Source organism: Zeus faber, assembly GCF_960531495.2.
Source record: "Zeus faber genome assembly, chromosome: 10".
NCBI classification, from domain to species: Eukaryota; Metazoa; Chordata; class Actinopteri; order Zeiformes; family Zeidae; genus Zeus; species Zeus faber.
The window spans coordinates 24,039,883-24,055,229 of record NC_137199.1 but is presented as its reverse complement, the minus strand read 5'-3'; the positions used below and the strand labels follow the sequence as shown (position 1 = coordinate 24,055,229).

The following is a 15,347-nucleotide window of genomic DNA, read 5'->3' as shown; positions in this document are numbered from 1 at the left end:
CGAAAACAAAAGTCAAATTGTGGGTAATTTATGCCCCTTTCCCACTTGCACTGAAAGCTGTAAATCTACAGGCAAATATACTGTTCCGTATCGGCGTCATGTGGGAAAGGGAGCCAGTGTCGATGTTCCATAAAAGTAGTTCCATATATTTCGCCACTCTATTAGTAGTATAATATCCGGCAAAAAGCCAGTACGGCTGTGAGGGAGTAACATTTCCGTAAAGTTGGGGTGGAGCGGAATCCTAATTAAGCACAAATAGTGGGTTTTTGTGAATATTTATTTCATACAAATATTTAAAAAATGCATTTGTGTTCGTAAGAATTCCTTTTTTTTTTTTTTTTTTTTTTAAGTGGCGATTCTGATCCGGAACCGTGGCGCTCGGCTGCAAAGACGAGAAACTGAAACACGTCCAGCCTCCGGGCGGAGACAGGGGGTTTATATTCTTACTGAGCACTGAGCTGGAGGGAGCGAGCAAACAGGGAGAGGTAGAACAGGTTGAGAACGTTCCTTCTCCGGAGGCAAAGCGTGAAGGACAGGCTGAAAATTATCACACTCATCTAATGACATTGGGTTCGGTTTATTGCGTCCGGGGTCGAGGGCTCTGTCCCCTCTCAGTCAGCGGAGGGAGGAGTCCACGGTGCAGGGAGACGGGGAGTGAGGAGCTGATCTAAAAACCTATTCTGTTGCCTAGTCTTGTGTGATATTAGACACCTCTCGTGCGAGCATTACGTACTGTATCCATAACAGTCATATATATGAGGGAACAGACTCTATACGGAACTTTTCCTTAAAGGAAGCGGAATGTGGGAATGACTACCTACTGCCTTTGCCGGATATTTTTTTATCCAGCAGTGTTATGGATTCCATGTGGGAAAGGGGCTATAACAATACATTTGATTCGTTTGATTTGATTTAAAGCCCCACCTGGAAATCAAGACCTCTTCTTCTGTGATGTTTTTTTTTTTTTCGCTGTTTCGACGCCTATGCACTGTGATGAAACCCCATAACTGACCCCCATAGCAGATCATTTTCCGACCGCCACAATAAAATACATCCCCCTCCAACAATTTAATCTTGTGTGGAGTGGACCCTGTAAATGAAGCAGCTGCAGCTTCAGTCGTGGCCAAGAAAAACAGCTTCATTCTGACATCAGTGGATCTTTCCTTCTGCTGGAACTCTCAGTGCAGAGCATGCCTCATAAAGGGAACAATAGCTTGAGCATATGTAACAATTGCAAATCCTGCCAGTGCCTCCATACGCTTTGACCTCTTGCCATTTACCTGGCAACAGGTAACACAAGGAATAGCACTTGTTATGTTTCTCTGGTTATTGATCTTCCTGGTATTGTTTCATTATACGTGTGCTAATAAGTGTGCTATAAAGAAGAGGTTTTGAGAAACACGAGGATTCCCGTATATTGTGGGACAGAAAATACATTCTCTCCAAGTTGTGATTTGATATGAGCAACTTCACACTCTAGTGAGTAAATATTTTACTGCTCATTTGGAATTTAGAAGTCAATCACCCCATCTTGCTCCATATCAAAAACATCACGTTTTGGCGTGCAACCTGCAAACATTCTGTACTAGGCAGAGATTGTAGACATTGCAGCCAATGTCCTGAGGGAGCTTGTTACTAAAAACCACTCACCCCAAATAATTAGGAGCAGGCCTCGACCCCCCTTGCCAAAACTAATTTTGTAGGATTAGGTGAAAGAACTGCCCACTCAACAAGGTGAATCAAATTGGGGCTTAGATTAATTGGTGCACATGCATTTCAACGTGAAAAAGAAGCTGACAAGTAAAATATTATTGATAATCAGTCATTATCAAAACCCATGTGCTGATCTCGCAAACACCCAAAGATCAAGATCCATGGTGTACCCACAGTGCATCAGCTCTCCAATCTTTGATTGACATAAATAGGGAGGAACTGGTTATTTACAAGCCCTTGTCCACTGAACGTGGGTGCTTTATGAGGTTGAGCACTAAGGGTCAATGATAACAAGCGCCAATTTGAAAAGCGAGGGGATTTGTGAGGAGTGAATTCCTCTCTGTCAGCCCGCATAAATCGCTGCGGCCCGTGAATCAGGAAGTGGTCCGGCATGGCCTCCGAGGGGCTCCCCATAACGCCGGGCATAGAATCGGCCTGGCCTGGGTCAAAATAGCAGCAAAATACACTGGGGGGGGGGGGGGCACAGAGGTCACAGTGCGTCTGGTCAGGTCACTGCTTCGGGACTGTGCGCACTTGTTGAAACGACGGTTTTCCATCTTGGGTTACGTTGTGGTGAGTAATAGCCGTAACGTAACACCACGCGGTGCCATGACAAATGTCATAACAACACCAATTGGACAAGAAGATTTAACTTTTAACATCGACACTCTCCGCATAAAAGCATGTTTGTGCGGCGTGCATTGTGAGCGGTAGGACGTTGGAATTGTGACAGTTTAATTGGCTGGGCTGATGACTTTGAATGTCGGTTCAATGGCCCAGAGAAACCCGAATGTTTAGAGCAGCGAGCGCTCAGACAATACGCCCACCGCGTTCGGCGGCTTTGATGTCGCTGACCGGCTGAAAACAGATGTCACTGTGAACACAAAGCAGAACCCCACGCATTCTGACCCAAACCCCATTTCCACTCATTATTCTGTCTTTTTGAGCCATTAAAAATGTGTTGTGCTCACGTAATGACAAAAACGAGCATGGCATTGTAAGCGCAGTGTTCCAGGAAATGACATCTAGCGCTCGCTGTGGGGCTGGCGGCCTGGACCATAGGTGGTTTTAAAACTCCAGATGTACGCTTTTGTTAATGTGGAAGGCTGGAAGGGATAAAACAGCAGCGGCCAGACCACTCACACACCTGTAAAGCACTAATAATTACACCAATGTCGCTGAAGCAAACTTGGGATAAAAGCAAAACGCTCAATAATTGTGGAAATTTGTATCAGATATAAAGGCTGGACATTAGAAAATTCTTGGCTTTGATTACCAATTACTAAAATATTTTCAGAATTTATTTTTATTTTTAACTCACTGACACTGAAGAGATAAACAAGAGAAAGAAATTGGCATGGATTGCTCCAGATATTTTTACCAAATGTCACAAAACCGTACAGTTCTGTATTCTGTTAACATGAAAACTATTCTTCCATGTAATTGCATCCCAATTAGACTGTGGGAACCCTTGTGGTGGGAATGGCCAACATGACTGGGTACTACACCTGCGTGGCTCAGAACGTGTTGGGCACGGCGAAATGGAGGATCCCCTTCTATGTGGACGGTAAGTGAGCCACTAGAGGCAGACATGGACGTTTTGTCCAACACAGTTTGAATTAACAGGAATAATTGCTCTACTTGGTCTGTTTTAATGTCCAGACGCACTCTACCATGCATCCTATTCTTGGAGATTCCAATGACCTACACATATGCACTGTAATGAGTTGCAAAAGCAGAGCAAGAATGTACAGATTGTACTGTGCTGTAAAGAGACCCGAGGGGGTCATTAATTGAAACCATCTTCCATCAAGAGAGCACGGCTTAAGGATGGAAGAGAGACAAACATGTCCAGGTCCATATGGCAGAGTCTTAATGGCACGCATTTAAAAACAATTCTGTACAAAAGCACTCAAACGCCTATGCCAGTAGCGCATTCCTATTTTTCTGTGAGGCTGCTTTCTAAGTGAGACACTTTTTATGTGCATCTGAGCACTTCCAAATGTTCCCGAGAATGAACACCCATTGAGCCAGTTATGTAATAACAAGGTGGATGAGTTGTCACTGCACGCAAAGCGGGATTTATGCCGGCGAAACAGGCTGAACTCTTGGACGATATTTGATTTTTGGATTGGACTTGGGATTAAATGTCATGAGGAGATGCCAACCACTAAAAATTGCCTCTTTTAGATCGCAGGAATTCCTGAGAGGAGGCAGAGGTGGGGATGACTGAGCAGGCTGGAATGCGAGTGAAAAAGAGGACGGAATTGTAATAACAGCTGTCTTCTCTTACGGAACACAGAATGCTTTCCAGCGTTCTGAATAAACAAGCACAGTCTGGTTCCCCCGGGGCCAGCCCCAGCTAGACCCCCATTGGACGACTGCAGAAGCGCCATCAGCGATGCCGTCTACCGGCAACATGCTTCCAATTAACAGTGATGAAACAGGAAATAACTGCAAATTTGACATTCCTGGCCCGGCGATGAGCAGCTTCATGTTCAGTACAGCAGTGCAAAATAGGCTGGTCGTGGCCAGCAGGGTACGTGTCATTATCTCCTCACAATAATGCTGATGGAGCTGGCACAGTGCAGTATATCCATAAGGAAGTAGTGGTGTAGTCACTCCCCCAATTACACGTGTTTAGTACATGTACTTGTGTTTAATCGTGTGTAGCCGCTGCACCTCCCCATAACATCCCCTTGTCTATCCTCATGGTCACGTCTCCATGTCTTTGTCCCTCCAGATCTTTCTGACCAGGTGGTCATCGAGCCCCAGGTGGCTCGAGTCATCGAGGGCGAAGACGTCACCGTGACGTGCCGCGCGACCCGCTACCTGTACACGGACCTGCAGTGGTTGGACTCGCGGAATCGCACCGTCTCCTCCGGCGTCTTGGGCCCGCGGCACGGCCCCTACTCCATCTCCGTCTCCCTCACCCTGCACAACGTGTCCAGAAACCACACTCCGGCTTACTACTGCAGGGCCCAGAACCAGTACGGCAACAAGGTCGTACACAAGGCGTTTGTGTTCACTGTGGACGGTAAGAAATGGATCGGGTCAGATTTAAGCCCAAGCGATGTCGGTAAGAAGTCGGTGTCACATACATTGGCCTGTGTTCTGCTGCTTCAGGGAGGAAGCGCCCGAGGCTGAGTCGGAATCTTACTGACCAACATGTGAACAGCAGCAACACGCTGACCCTGCGCTGCGTCGCTCTGGGAGTCCCCCCCCCATCCATCACCTGGTACAAAAACAACGTTCTGGTGCAGAACGGGCGAGGTATGAACTTGATTGAAAAGCGACTCGTACTATTGTCTCCATCGGTATATGATGATGATGTGTACAGAGAAAGGGAAAAGAAGAATTGAAGGCTGCACATCATACATTTTCTGCTTTTTCCTAGATTTGCCCTGATAAAAGATGTAAGCCTTTACCATGACAGTTTAAGCCTCCCACTGGCCAGTCTACAGTGACCTCTGTTGTGTTGCAGGTATCACGCTGGGAGATGAGGGCGTTCTGACCATTGAGAGGGTGAAGAAGGACGACGAAGGCTTGTACGAGTGCATGGCCAGCAACGTTGAGGGGAGCGTGAAAACCAGAGCCGTCGTCACCGTTTTTGGTAAGTGTCTCAAGCCTCCTCAGAATAACATTTGGGTTCTTATCCGGTTCCGAAATGACCGTGTGCTGTCGACTTAACATTGTGATATCGTTTTTATTTTTAACATTTTTGTTTTCATCTGTATGCTTGTAGTTCACTGGTCAGTTTGTGGGTCAGTGTGCCTTTGTACTTGGTGTTTATTTTGGTTACTGAAGCCACTATTTATCAAGTACGCCAAACATCAGGCTAAGTGGCAGAGCCAAAGTATCTATTCCAATAACCGACCCAAACCCCCATGGGCCATGTTGTCTCATCACTGCAGCAAGCAGCCCTGGCTGGCTTCACTTCAGCATTAGAATCCCCCCTTGGGGAGGAATTCGAGGCTGTTCTGAATACCGAGTGAATTCTCTTGTGTTTTATGATGGAATCTGTGCCCAGGGGACGTGACCTCTGCAAAGTGTTAAGAGGTTCACTAATGACTACGGCTAAGACAAAGGTCTGCAGCTCTGACCGGCACATTGACTGAAGGCATGACATGTTCTGGAAGTCTGGGATGGAGCAAGAGGGATGGCGAGAGAGAGAGAGAGAGAACGAGAGAGAGAGAGAGATGGTATCTATGTACTATGTACTATATATCTGTGTGAGCGGTCATGGTAGTGTATTCTACAAAACTCCAAAACAGATTTATTTCACTCCCCCTGTGTTCATAGACAGTTTTATTATTCGGAAAGGTCGCAAATTATGGCCTCGCTGTCAGATCGGGATAGCAACAATTTTGTTTGGAACAAAGCACAACAGGAAAGAATGTGTGCCGTCCACGTGCAAAAAAAACAAGGAATAAACACTCGACTGAGTGCACTTGTGTGGATTCAACTTCTCCAAACTATTTTGGAAAGTTCAATGGAGTAAAAAAAATAACTGAAAATTCGCCTTTTTTCTGTTACCATGCGGTTGAGTTACAACATGAACGAAAATATCACAGGGTGGATTCTCTTATGTTGACGCAATGATGTCAAATGGCGGTCGACTGTGTTCTCCACTTTCCCAGGGGACGAAGGCAAAGCCAACATCGAGGTGATCATTCTGGTGTGCACGGGAGCGGCGGCCACCTTCCTCTGGCTCATGCTCATCCTCTTCATCCGCAAGCTGAGAAAGGTCAGAACCGAGTTGCAAAGCCTCCATGTCACTGCCGTCGCCCTTCAGAGCCCTTTCTTGCAGCATATATTGTCTTCCACTTCCCCGGACAATCCCCCGATGTTCTCGTATCGTTATGAGATTCACATAAGTATTCTCATCCTCGCAGCAACCGGCGCACTACAAGATGGGTCCGTCCATCATCATCGACCCCGACGAGTATCCCCTGGATGAGCAGAACGAGCTCCTGCAGTACGACAGCAGCAAGTGGGAGTTTCCTCGCGACCGCTTGAGACTAGGTGAGTGCCTAAAACTCTCGCCCATCTCACAGGAATCTGTCTGAAAGCAACGGCATCCCACCCGACTGCTTTTGTTCGAAATGTCATTCATTAGACAACTAAAATATAGTTGTCTAATTGTTGTGTCCTAGTCCAGTCTTATTGTTGTGTCCTAGTCCAGTTTATGCCATATTATGCCATATTATGGCTATCCTAAGCTGGACTACGACACAACGTTTAGTAGACATGCACCAAAGCCTTGCAGAGGGAAAGAAAATTTTGAAAAAACAAAGAAAGAAAAATCCAAACCCAGCACTGAAGCCTTTCTAATTCATTTTAAAAAGTAATATTGGCCTTAATTTACGACTTTGTGGCTGGAACTCCGGCATGTTTTTTCGATTACAGAACTACAGAGCCACGGACAGGTAATCTAGTCTGATTTACGAGCCCTGCCGGGCCCGCTGACGGGCGCCCACTTATCAAATGCACGCTTTCTCTTTCAGGCAAAACCCTCGGCCACGGAGCCTTTGGGAAGGTGGTGGAGGCCTCCGCCTTCGGGATCGACAAGCTGTCGACCTGCAAGACTGTGGCAGTCAAAATGTTGAAAGGTATTGTATTGACATTGTAACTCGTGTGTGAATTATGTTAGAGTACTATAACTTCATGTTGGGGGGAAATGGGTTTGAATTTACAGTATTTGAACAAAGACTCTTTAAAAGGCATTTTAGTCAATGAACGGAATGTTGCGTCAAATGTTTTTAACATTGCGTGTTTATGAAGAGCGATGGACAAAATAAGTGACGGAAAGCCCCTGACAGGGAATTATAATGGGAGCCATAGAGCTTGGAGAACAATCTTTCCCAATACCGTTTCGACCCAACATGTTCTGGTGTGGGGCTGAGGAGATGAACACCAGATATCTGTCCCTGAAGACTGAAATGTACTTTTTTTTCCCTTGTGCACCATAAAGACCCGTGAACTTGAGCAGCACATGTGCTGGCAATTAATGTTTGCGTGAAGCGTCAGTTCAAAGCAAAGCGTGCAGCAGAGGGATACTCTCAAAGTGCATTTGGAGGTAAAAGCATAAGAACGCGCTGTCCTCCACGAGGAGACGGAGCGATATGACAGCGCCGTTCTTTACGCCATCCAATGTCTGCAGGTGATGCCAGGGTTCAAAAGTGTAAGGCGCAAAGTGAGTCACACCACATAGCCTTACCAAAAAAATGTGATTATTTTATTTTTGGAAATCCAATTACTTGGAAGCAATCCCCCTTTCCTGCGCTGTTGATTTCTGTTGTTTTTTTTTCTTTCTTTTCTTTTCAGAGGCATTACAAACAATCTCTAAATATAAAAAAAAAATTATTGATCATATGAAAATGGAAACAGGATAGATAGGCCAGATGCTGGAAGCAGCACCTCCAGAAGCATGACTCACTGGGAGCCTGTTGACTCAACAAGGCTTTATGGGTTTAAACTCACTCTGTTTTCCAGCCTTCTGGGTGACAAGTGGGAAGCTTTAATGAGCCACCGGTGGTTTGTGATGTGGGCATTAGGCATGTGTCAGTGTGGCTGATACATTCAGCCTTCAGTTAGAAATATTGGTCAGCAGCATCAATAGTGCTTCAGTTTTCATCGAGAGCCAAAGGGTCTGTGTCAGACCTGATGTCAAGTGTCAGATATCCTCAAAGCAACTTGGTGAGTGGTGCTCTCCCCTTTCTGGTCGGGGCTCACTCCAGGTAGGTTTATACTTGCCCCAAGCACGAGGGTGCGTTGGAGCGCGTGACGCAAATGACGTCAACGGCGGGCGCCCTGGTGCGCGGGGTCCTGCACCTCCCAGATTTCGTGACTTGGCGCGAGGGGCTTTCCCTGGAAATACATTGGAAGCGATCGGATGTGTTTCCCTCGTCTAACCGATTACTTTTTGACGCAGGGAAATAGTGTACGCAAACAGATCACTCAGGTTTGGTGATTTTATTGTTAATGAAGTGTCGTTTTTATTGGTATTTGCGTGCAGCTTCTTTTCAGAGAGTCTTGCAATGAGGGATAATAGTTACACATTTTTACCCTGTTCCATATTCCAGCAAGTTCCGATGTAATAAATTGCTGAGCAGGACATAACTTCGACCCCTCCCCTGCCTCTGCATGAAACGGGCGGGTGGACAGACCAGCTCCTTTTCGCCACTTTTGTCGGTTTATTAATAAAGGAAAGGGAACGATTTTCATTCAGTAGTAAAGTGCCAAAAAAAACAATTTATAATTTTCCTATTTCCAACTTGATATCGATCTTGAACTTCATATTGAAATTGAGGATTCCATTTGTTTTATCCAGTAAATCAAATAAATTCAAACCGTGAAGACAAAACACTTTTCTTATTTAATGGGTAGGACAGAGAAAAACATAGTTCTCAAGTCGGTTGCCTCATCCTAGTTTGTGTTCTGAGTTTGACCCTTTAACCTTTTTTTTTTTTTCGTGCCCGCGTATTAAAAACTTGAAAACAAATCAATTACGTCGATAACGACCGGGAGACGCGCCAGGTGAAACGTTCAAAATGTTCCTCCTCGAGTTCTATATCGCTGTGAGCACCGGCGTGACATGTTCTGATCTGTTCTGTGACCTCATCGTGTTTGAAGCCCGGGATCAACTTAGAAAAGAAAATCCTGAACGTTCTCGTCTGAGAGGGAGAAAATGTCACCGCTGTTTCAGGAATGAAATGAACGTATTTGAGTTTGTAAAGTGTGCGCCCTTCTTTGCATGAGAACGTCCTTGTTTTTGTTTTGTTTTTCATTCCTATCACCGCCATCTCCATTTCATCACATCACGGGGAGGAGGACTGTTGAATGGAAACTTCCCCCAATCTTACATCTTCGAGCTATACAAGTGAAAATCTGTTTCTTATTTGTTCCTGCGAGGCAGCTTGGATTGCCTCTCCAACGTCGATGTAAATCTTCCGGAGTGATCTTTAAACAAAGTTAACGGGCGTAGATAGAAAAATGTAAAAATACGTCCCATCCCCGAAGCGGGGGTTTCGACTGGGACACTTAGAAAAAGTCTACGCCGGGCGGTTTGTGTATTTTGTGTGTTATTCATACGCGTTTGCGTTTCCGAAAACAGGAGGAGCCACGACGAACGAGCGGAAAGCGCTGATGTCGGAGCTGAAGATACTGATCCACATTGGCCATCACCTCAACGTGGTCAACCTGCTCGGCGCCTGCACCAAGCCGGGAGGTGAGGAAGTGATCTTTTTTTCAGTGCGGGAACTTTTCCTCTCCTATCGTTGTCTCTGAATTTTTAACACGGGGACGTCTATCTTGCAGGTCCGCTGATGATGATAGTGGAGTTCTGCAAATATGGAAACTTGTCCAACTACCTGAGAAGCAAGAGAGCTGATTTTCTTGTCTACAAGGTCGGTCACACGCTCCCCGTGCTGAGAGCGTCTCCTTCTCCCGCCTTCCCATTCGATGGGTCACGAATTTGTCGGCGGTCTGGTGTTGAATTAAGCCCCTCTTCTTCTTGGTGCGTGTGTCAGAGCCAGGACGGTAAAGCCGTGTCGTCGGGGTCGGGCTGCGAGCTCAGCGAGCTCATGAAGCGCCGCCTGGAGAGCGTGGCCAGCACCGGAAGCTCCGCCAGCTCCGGCTTCATCGAAGATAAGAGCTACTGCGATTCGGAGGAAGAGGAGGAAGGTGAGGGCCAAGCAAGTCTTCCTTCCCCTTACCGTTCCCGTTTCTTCCTCCTACGCGGGAACCCGGGGGCGGCCCCCTGGCTGAGCTCTTGCCTGACTGGGATGGGACGTTTCCTCCTCCCGTGCAGCGCTACAATCGCTGCAGCGGGAGCCACTGTCTCCCCCGCCGGGCCTTTGTTTATTTCCTGTCGGGGATGTGGGTGTTTTGTCTTTTGTTGAGCTGGAGCCCGGGCCCGGCTCAGGCTCATCGGACACGTTGTCCCCTTGTTATTTCTGGTTTGATTGGCTGTTTACTCAGGTGGGCTGTTTGAAGGGCTCGCTTTTGAGTTCCTCCTTCTCGGACCCCCGACCAAGACGCTGCACCCATAATGACACGTTTCACCTCAGATCTGAAAAATAAGCGGGAGTGGGAGTGTCTGTGTGCGTGACGGGGTGGATTTTCTTGAGTTTTTTCTTTCACACTTACAGAGATACTGGAAGATAATGAGTAACCCGGATGCCTCTAGCAGTGATTTCAAACACATTAGGATGTTTGGGAAGTATGCATTCTAAATTGAATTTGAGGTGTAACCCTAGCATTCCTGACAATTGGTCTGTGTTGTTTCTGTTCGCCAGAGCCGGAGGACCTGTACAAGCGAGTGCTGACGTTGGAGGATTTGATTTGCTACAGTTTTCAGGTTGCAAAAGGCATGGAGTTCTTGGCCTCGCGCAAGGTAATGATTTACACCAGCGAATGGCGAGCAAAAATCAATAGGTTGGCGTAAACAATGCTCAGGTCCCATCATGTTACCAATTTGAATGTGATTTTAAAATGATGCCCGTTCGATATAATTTACAGGGCTTCTTTGTGAGTGGTGTTGTGTCTGTGGGCCGGCTCAGAGGTCACTCTCATCATCAGCCTCAAACTCATTCTCTTGTCAGCTCGTTCATACAGTATATTTGGGAAGGCGGATGGGGCTCATTTGTGAATTAAGCTGTTTTTGTGAATAGCCCATTAGCGAGCATTCCCCGGCCTTGATTTGAAACACATCGGCTGCTATTCTAATAAGACTGATGAGCATTCCATGTGTTCCCATCTTGACTCCATTCATAGCAGCGGATGGAATACTATTGTGAAGCTGAAGTGTACAGAAGGCAGAAGGCTTTTTTTTTAAAACCCCCTTTTCCCTTCTGATAGTGCATTCACCGCGATTTGGCCGCGCGAAACATCCTGCTTTCGGAGAACAACGTTGTAAAGATATGTGACTTCGGACTCGCCAGAGATATATACAAAGACCCGGACTACGTGCGCAAGGGAGATGTAAGTGTATTATTTAATTTAGCTCTTATTTAGACTGTCACTCACTGTAGTGCAAAGTACATTTAATTAAATCAAAAATGCGACAATTGATACTTTATTAATGCATTAATTAATGTATAAAATAATTATTTATTCAACAAAACATGAATGCAATAATGATGAGGATGCAGATCCAAAGACAAAATAGGTTTGAATAAAAATCCAGCTGGCTCAGATGTGACATCAAGATGAATGATGGGTGGTTTGGATGAGCGTGACATATATGGTGCGAGACAACGCGGTGTTAATTCATCGTTGTCTGAATTTTGGCACGCAGGCTCGGCTGCCCCTCAAGTGGATGGCGCCTGAGGCCATTTTCGACAAGATCTACACAACCCAGAGTGACGTGTGGTCCTTTGGGGTCCTCATGTGGGAGATATTCTCTCTGGGTAAGTGTTTTTGGCTCCCGCCGGTGGATTTGTTCTACTGACTCAAGCTATCGCAAAACCAGACTCTCAAAACAGAACAGTCAAACAAGGCGAACGCCGTCTCAGAAAAGATGAAAATCTGAATTTTGGGGTAAAATGGATTTTTGCTAACTGTTAATTTGAGTATGCATGGGAGGATAGGAGGATGTATTTTAATAATACTGTTTGGGTGCAAGCAACAAACTTTATTATTATTTCACTGCACTGTCACATATTCATATTTTCCCCGGCTTCAAACATGTCTCTATTATTTATATTATTTGCCTTCAAAATTAAGAATAAATCAAGAAATACTAGGAGATATTAGAAATATTACAAATAAATATTAGAACTATAAGAACACTATTTCTAATTATGTAATATTATATTTATAATATATGATATTATACAATTTAAAAATTACTTTTTTTTCAAGATTGTATTCTTGCCATTCGCAGCGTTCAGCAATATTTAGGGTATAAGGATTGGAATATTGATGGTGTTTAGTGAGAGGAGGCTGCTAGCGTAGAGTGGTGCCTCTGGCATTGAGCCTCTCCAGATGCACAGGGTAATAACTGTCTTCTGCCGCTGTGTAATTGTGCCTCTGGGACAAAGAGGCTCTGCAGTGTCAGCTTGAGAAAGCTATTTTTGCGCTCGTCGTGCAAAAACAATTTGTGAAGTTCAAGAGTGAGTTTTCGGACAGGCGACGGGCATTAAAAAGAAAGGATAGCTCCCATTTAGGCAGTTGGAGCTGTCCGTGCCTTCACAGCTGGCCGCTCGAGCTGGCGGTATCCAAGCAGCGGATCAATCTAAATGTTTTACCCCGCTGCGCGACGACCGCTGTCTTGAAAATGTTTTGTGTCGGTCATTGACTCTGTATGTAGGGTGACACAGTGCGGATAAATGCAACGCTCCACTGTCATTTTTATTGTACCGCGGCATGAATCATCCACCCCCCCCGCATCAGTCAGAGAAAAGTGTGTGAAACAACATTTTCTTTGAGGAATTGCGACACGGGACATCATCCTTGTTCTCTCCAGGCACTGACGCATACACACCCACTATCACACGGATCTTAAAGGTGCAGTATGTAGAATTTAGCAGCATCCAGCAGTGAGGATGCAGATCACAACCAGCTGAGTACCCCTCCCCATGGCTATGCAACATGGCAGCCTCCGCGGAAGAGGTGCCATGAAACTTGCCAAATACGCAAAAGGCCCTCTCTAGAGCCAGAGTTTATTTCCGTTCCGGGCAACCGTAGAAACATACCGGTGCAACATGGCGGCCTCTGTGACGCTATGTATAAAAACAGTTCATTCTAAGGCAACGAAGACACAATTTCATTTTTTCATGGGATTATACACTAATTAAAACATACTTATGAATATTTTATTCCCATTTCTGCAAAGTCCGTCCCATACATTCTACACACTGCACTTTTAAACTTGAACATCTGGGAAGTGTTAACTGGGCTTAAGGACGATATATTTGAATCAAGGAAACAAAATGACCGAGAATAATGACACAAAGAGTGGGTCTTGCAACCTGATAATGTTCAGAGGTCAAAAGTTTGCCTCAGTTTGCCAGCGTGAGTTGACTTGGCTTTTTTAGGTTTGAAAGTTATGGGATTCGAGTGGGGTTAGTCGAGTGTTTTTGCCAGATTTTGGGCAAATCCAGGCCTACTCCAGAGTAATCACATTGGATATGGGGTATTCGGTGGACGTATGTTTATAATAATTGTTTTTCCGCGGTATAGAAAGTCAGAAAGACGGAATGTTCTTTCCCATACAGGTACAATCTATGAAGTGCACAGAGAGTTATGAGCATTTGCTTACGCTATTATATTATATTATATTATATTATATTATTATTAAATATTATTCCAGGGATTTGAAGCGATGGTATGAGAATTTTACTCCAGGAGTTTGGACATTTTACGGATTACATAGCAGCGGCAACATTGTCCAACACTAACAGAATAAAATATTAGATGAAAGTTGGCTTGTGCATGCATGAAAAAGGTTACTCTCAAAAGGTCCATTACCAAAATAAAGTGGCTTTCCTGACACTTTGTTTAATGACACACTCTTTAAAAAAAAAGTAATAATACCTAATAAGGTAAGAAAACATTTGTCTTACATTATTACATCGCAGACTGTAAAAATAATTCCCACCTAATTGGGGCATTTTTCAGTTTAATGTGCAGGTAGAGCGAATAATGAAATATTTGGCTGCTTGCCATTTGCTGTTTAACGTAGCTTGCAGGCCTGTGAAATAAGCCAGGTAGATGTGAGCGTATATTTGTTATTTTTATTACCGAGGTTGAAATTAACTATATGGTATTTCTTGATGAAGACAAAAGCGGGAAAGGAAAGGGGCACCAGCGATCACGTTAAACAAACCAGCATGCGCAGCATTCCCAAAATGTGTTTCTTTGCGGGAGACTTCACTGTGTGGTAACCTCGGGATAACCCTCCCGTATCCCTGTACCCTCCTAGGTGCCTCCCCGTACCCCGGACTCCAAATCGATGAGGAATTTTGCTGCAGGCTGAAAGACGGGACCAGGATGAGAGCTCCGGAATACTCTTCCTCTGAAATGTGAGGATTCGGGTTGCCCACGCTGGTTTTTCTTTTTTTGTACTACTCAGAACGCATTCCACCGCAATGACAGTTGAAGCCGTGAAAGGGAGGCTGATTTGTGTCGAACAAGCCTCCCGTTAACGGTGCCCCCCTTGACTTGGTTAGAAAAGCTTTGATTATTCGGGGCCCCCCTCTTTCTCTCCGTGTCCCCCACAGTCTTCTAAGTGTAATTTGTGGGGACCTTTCACAGGGTGAGAAGGTAATGTATAAAAGACTCCCATATCGAGTGCTGAGCGCTTACTCTCGAGTCTTACGTATCTGTTTTCGCTCCCGGTGCTTCAGCTGGAAGGTCATCAGTGCCCGATAAGCATCATGGGTAATCCTGCCTCTGAAGGGTTTCAGAGGGAAACATTATCTTCTGATTGGCTTGGCACCGGCAGGCTCGAGGCTGAGATCCATTTTCTGACCGACACTGACGCAGCCGTAACTTAGCCCCACATAAAAGGCGACGTCTCGGTCAGAAAGAAAGCACCACAGGCAGGAAAGCGCTGGAGGCTCCAGTAATGTCTTTGCTTTGGGTCAGAGCTAGTCTGCTTTCTGCCAGAGGGTCTCTTCCTCGCGAAT

The 15,347-nt window shown here is 45.4% G+C and overlaps 1 protein-coding gene across 1 annotated transcript in view; it reads left to right on the top strand.

The window, feature by feature from the left end:
- Positions 1-15,347, top strand: part of kdrl (kinase insert domain receptor like) — a 45,168-nt gene that overhangs the window by 16,876 nt on the left and 12,945 nt on the right. Inside the window, exons 12-25 of the mRNA XM_080008610.1 lie at positions 3,172-3,280; positions 4,457-4,750; positions 4,840-4,986; positions 5,198-5,326; positions 6,354-6,460; positions 6,609-6,738; positions 7,221-7,325; positions 9,830-9,943; positions 10,033-10,121; positions 10,245-10,398; positions 11,013-11,110; positions 11,575-11,697; positions 12,014-12,125; positions 14,642-14,741. Of these exons, the coding sequence (XP_079864736.1) occupies positions 3,172-3,280; positions 4,457-4,750; positions 4,840-4,986; positions 5,198-5,326; positions 6,354-6,460; positions 6,609-6,738; positions 7,221-7,325; positions 9,830-9,943; positions 10,033-10,121; positions 10,245-10,398; positions 11,013-11,110; positions 11,575-11,697; positions 12,014-12,125; positions 14,642-14,741 (1,811 nt within the window). The remainder of the gene's footprint in view (positions 1-3,171; positions 3,281-4,456; positions 4,751-4,839; positions 4,987-5,197; positions 5,327-6,353; positions 6,461-6,608; positions 6,739-7,220; positions 7,326-9,829; positions 9,944-10,032; positions 10,122-10,244; positions 10,399-11,012; positions 11,111-11,574; positions 11,698-12,013; positions 12,126-14,641; positions 14,742-15,347) is intronic.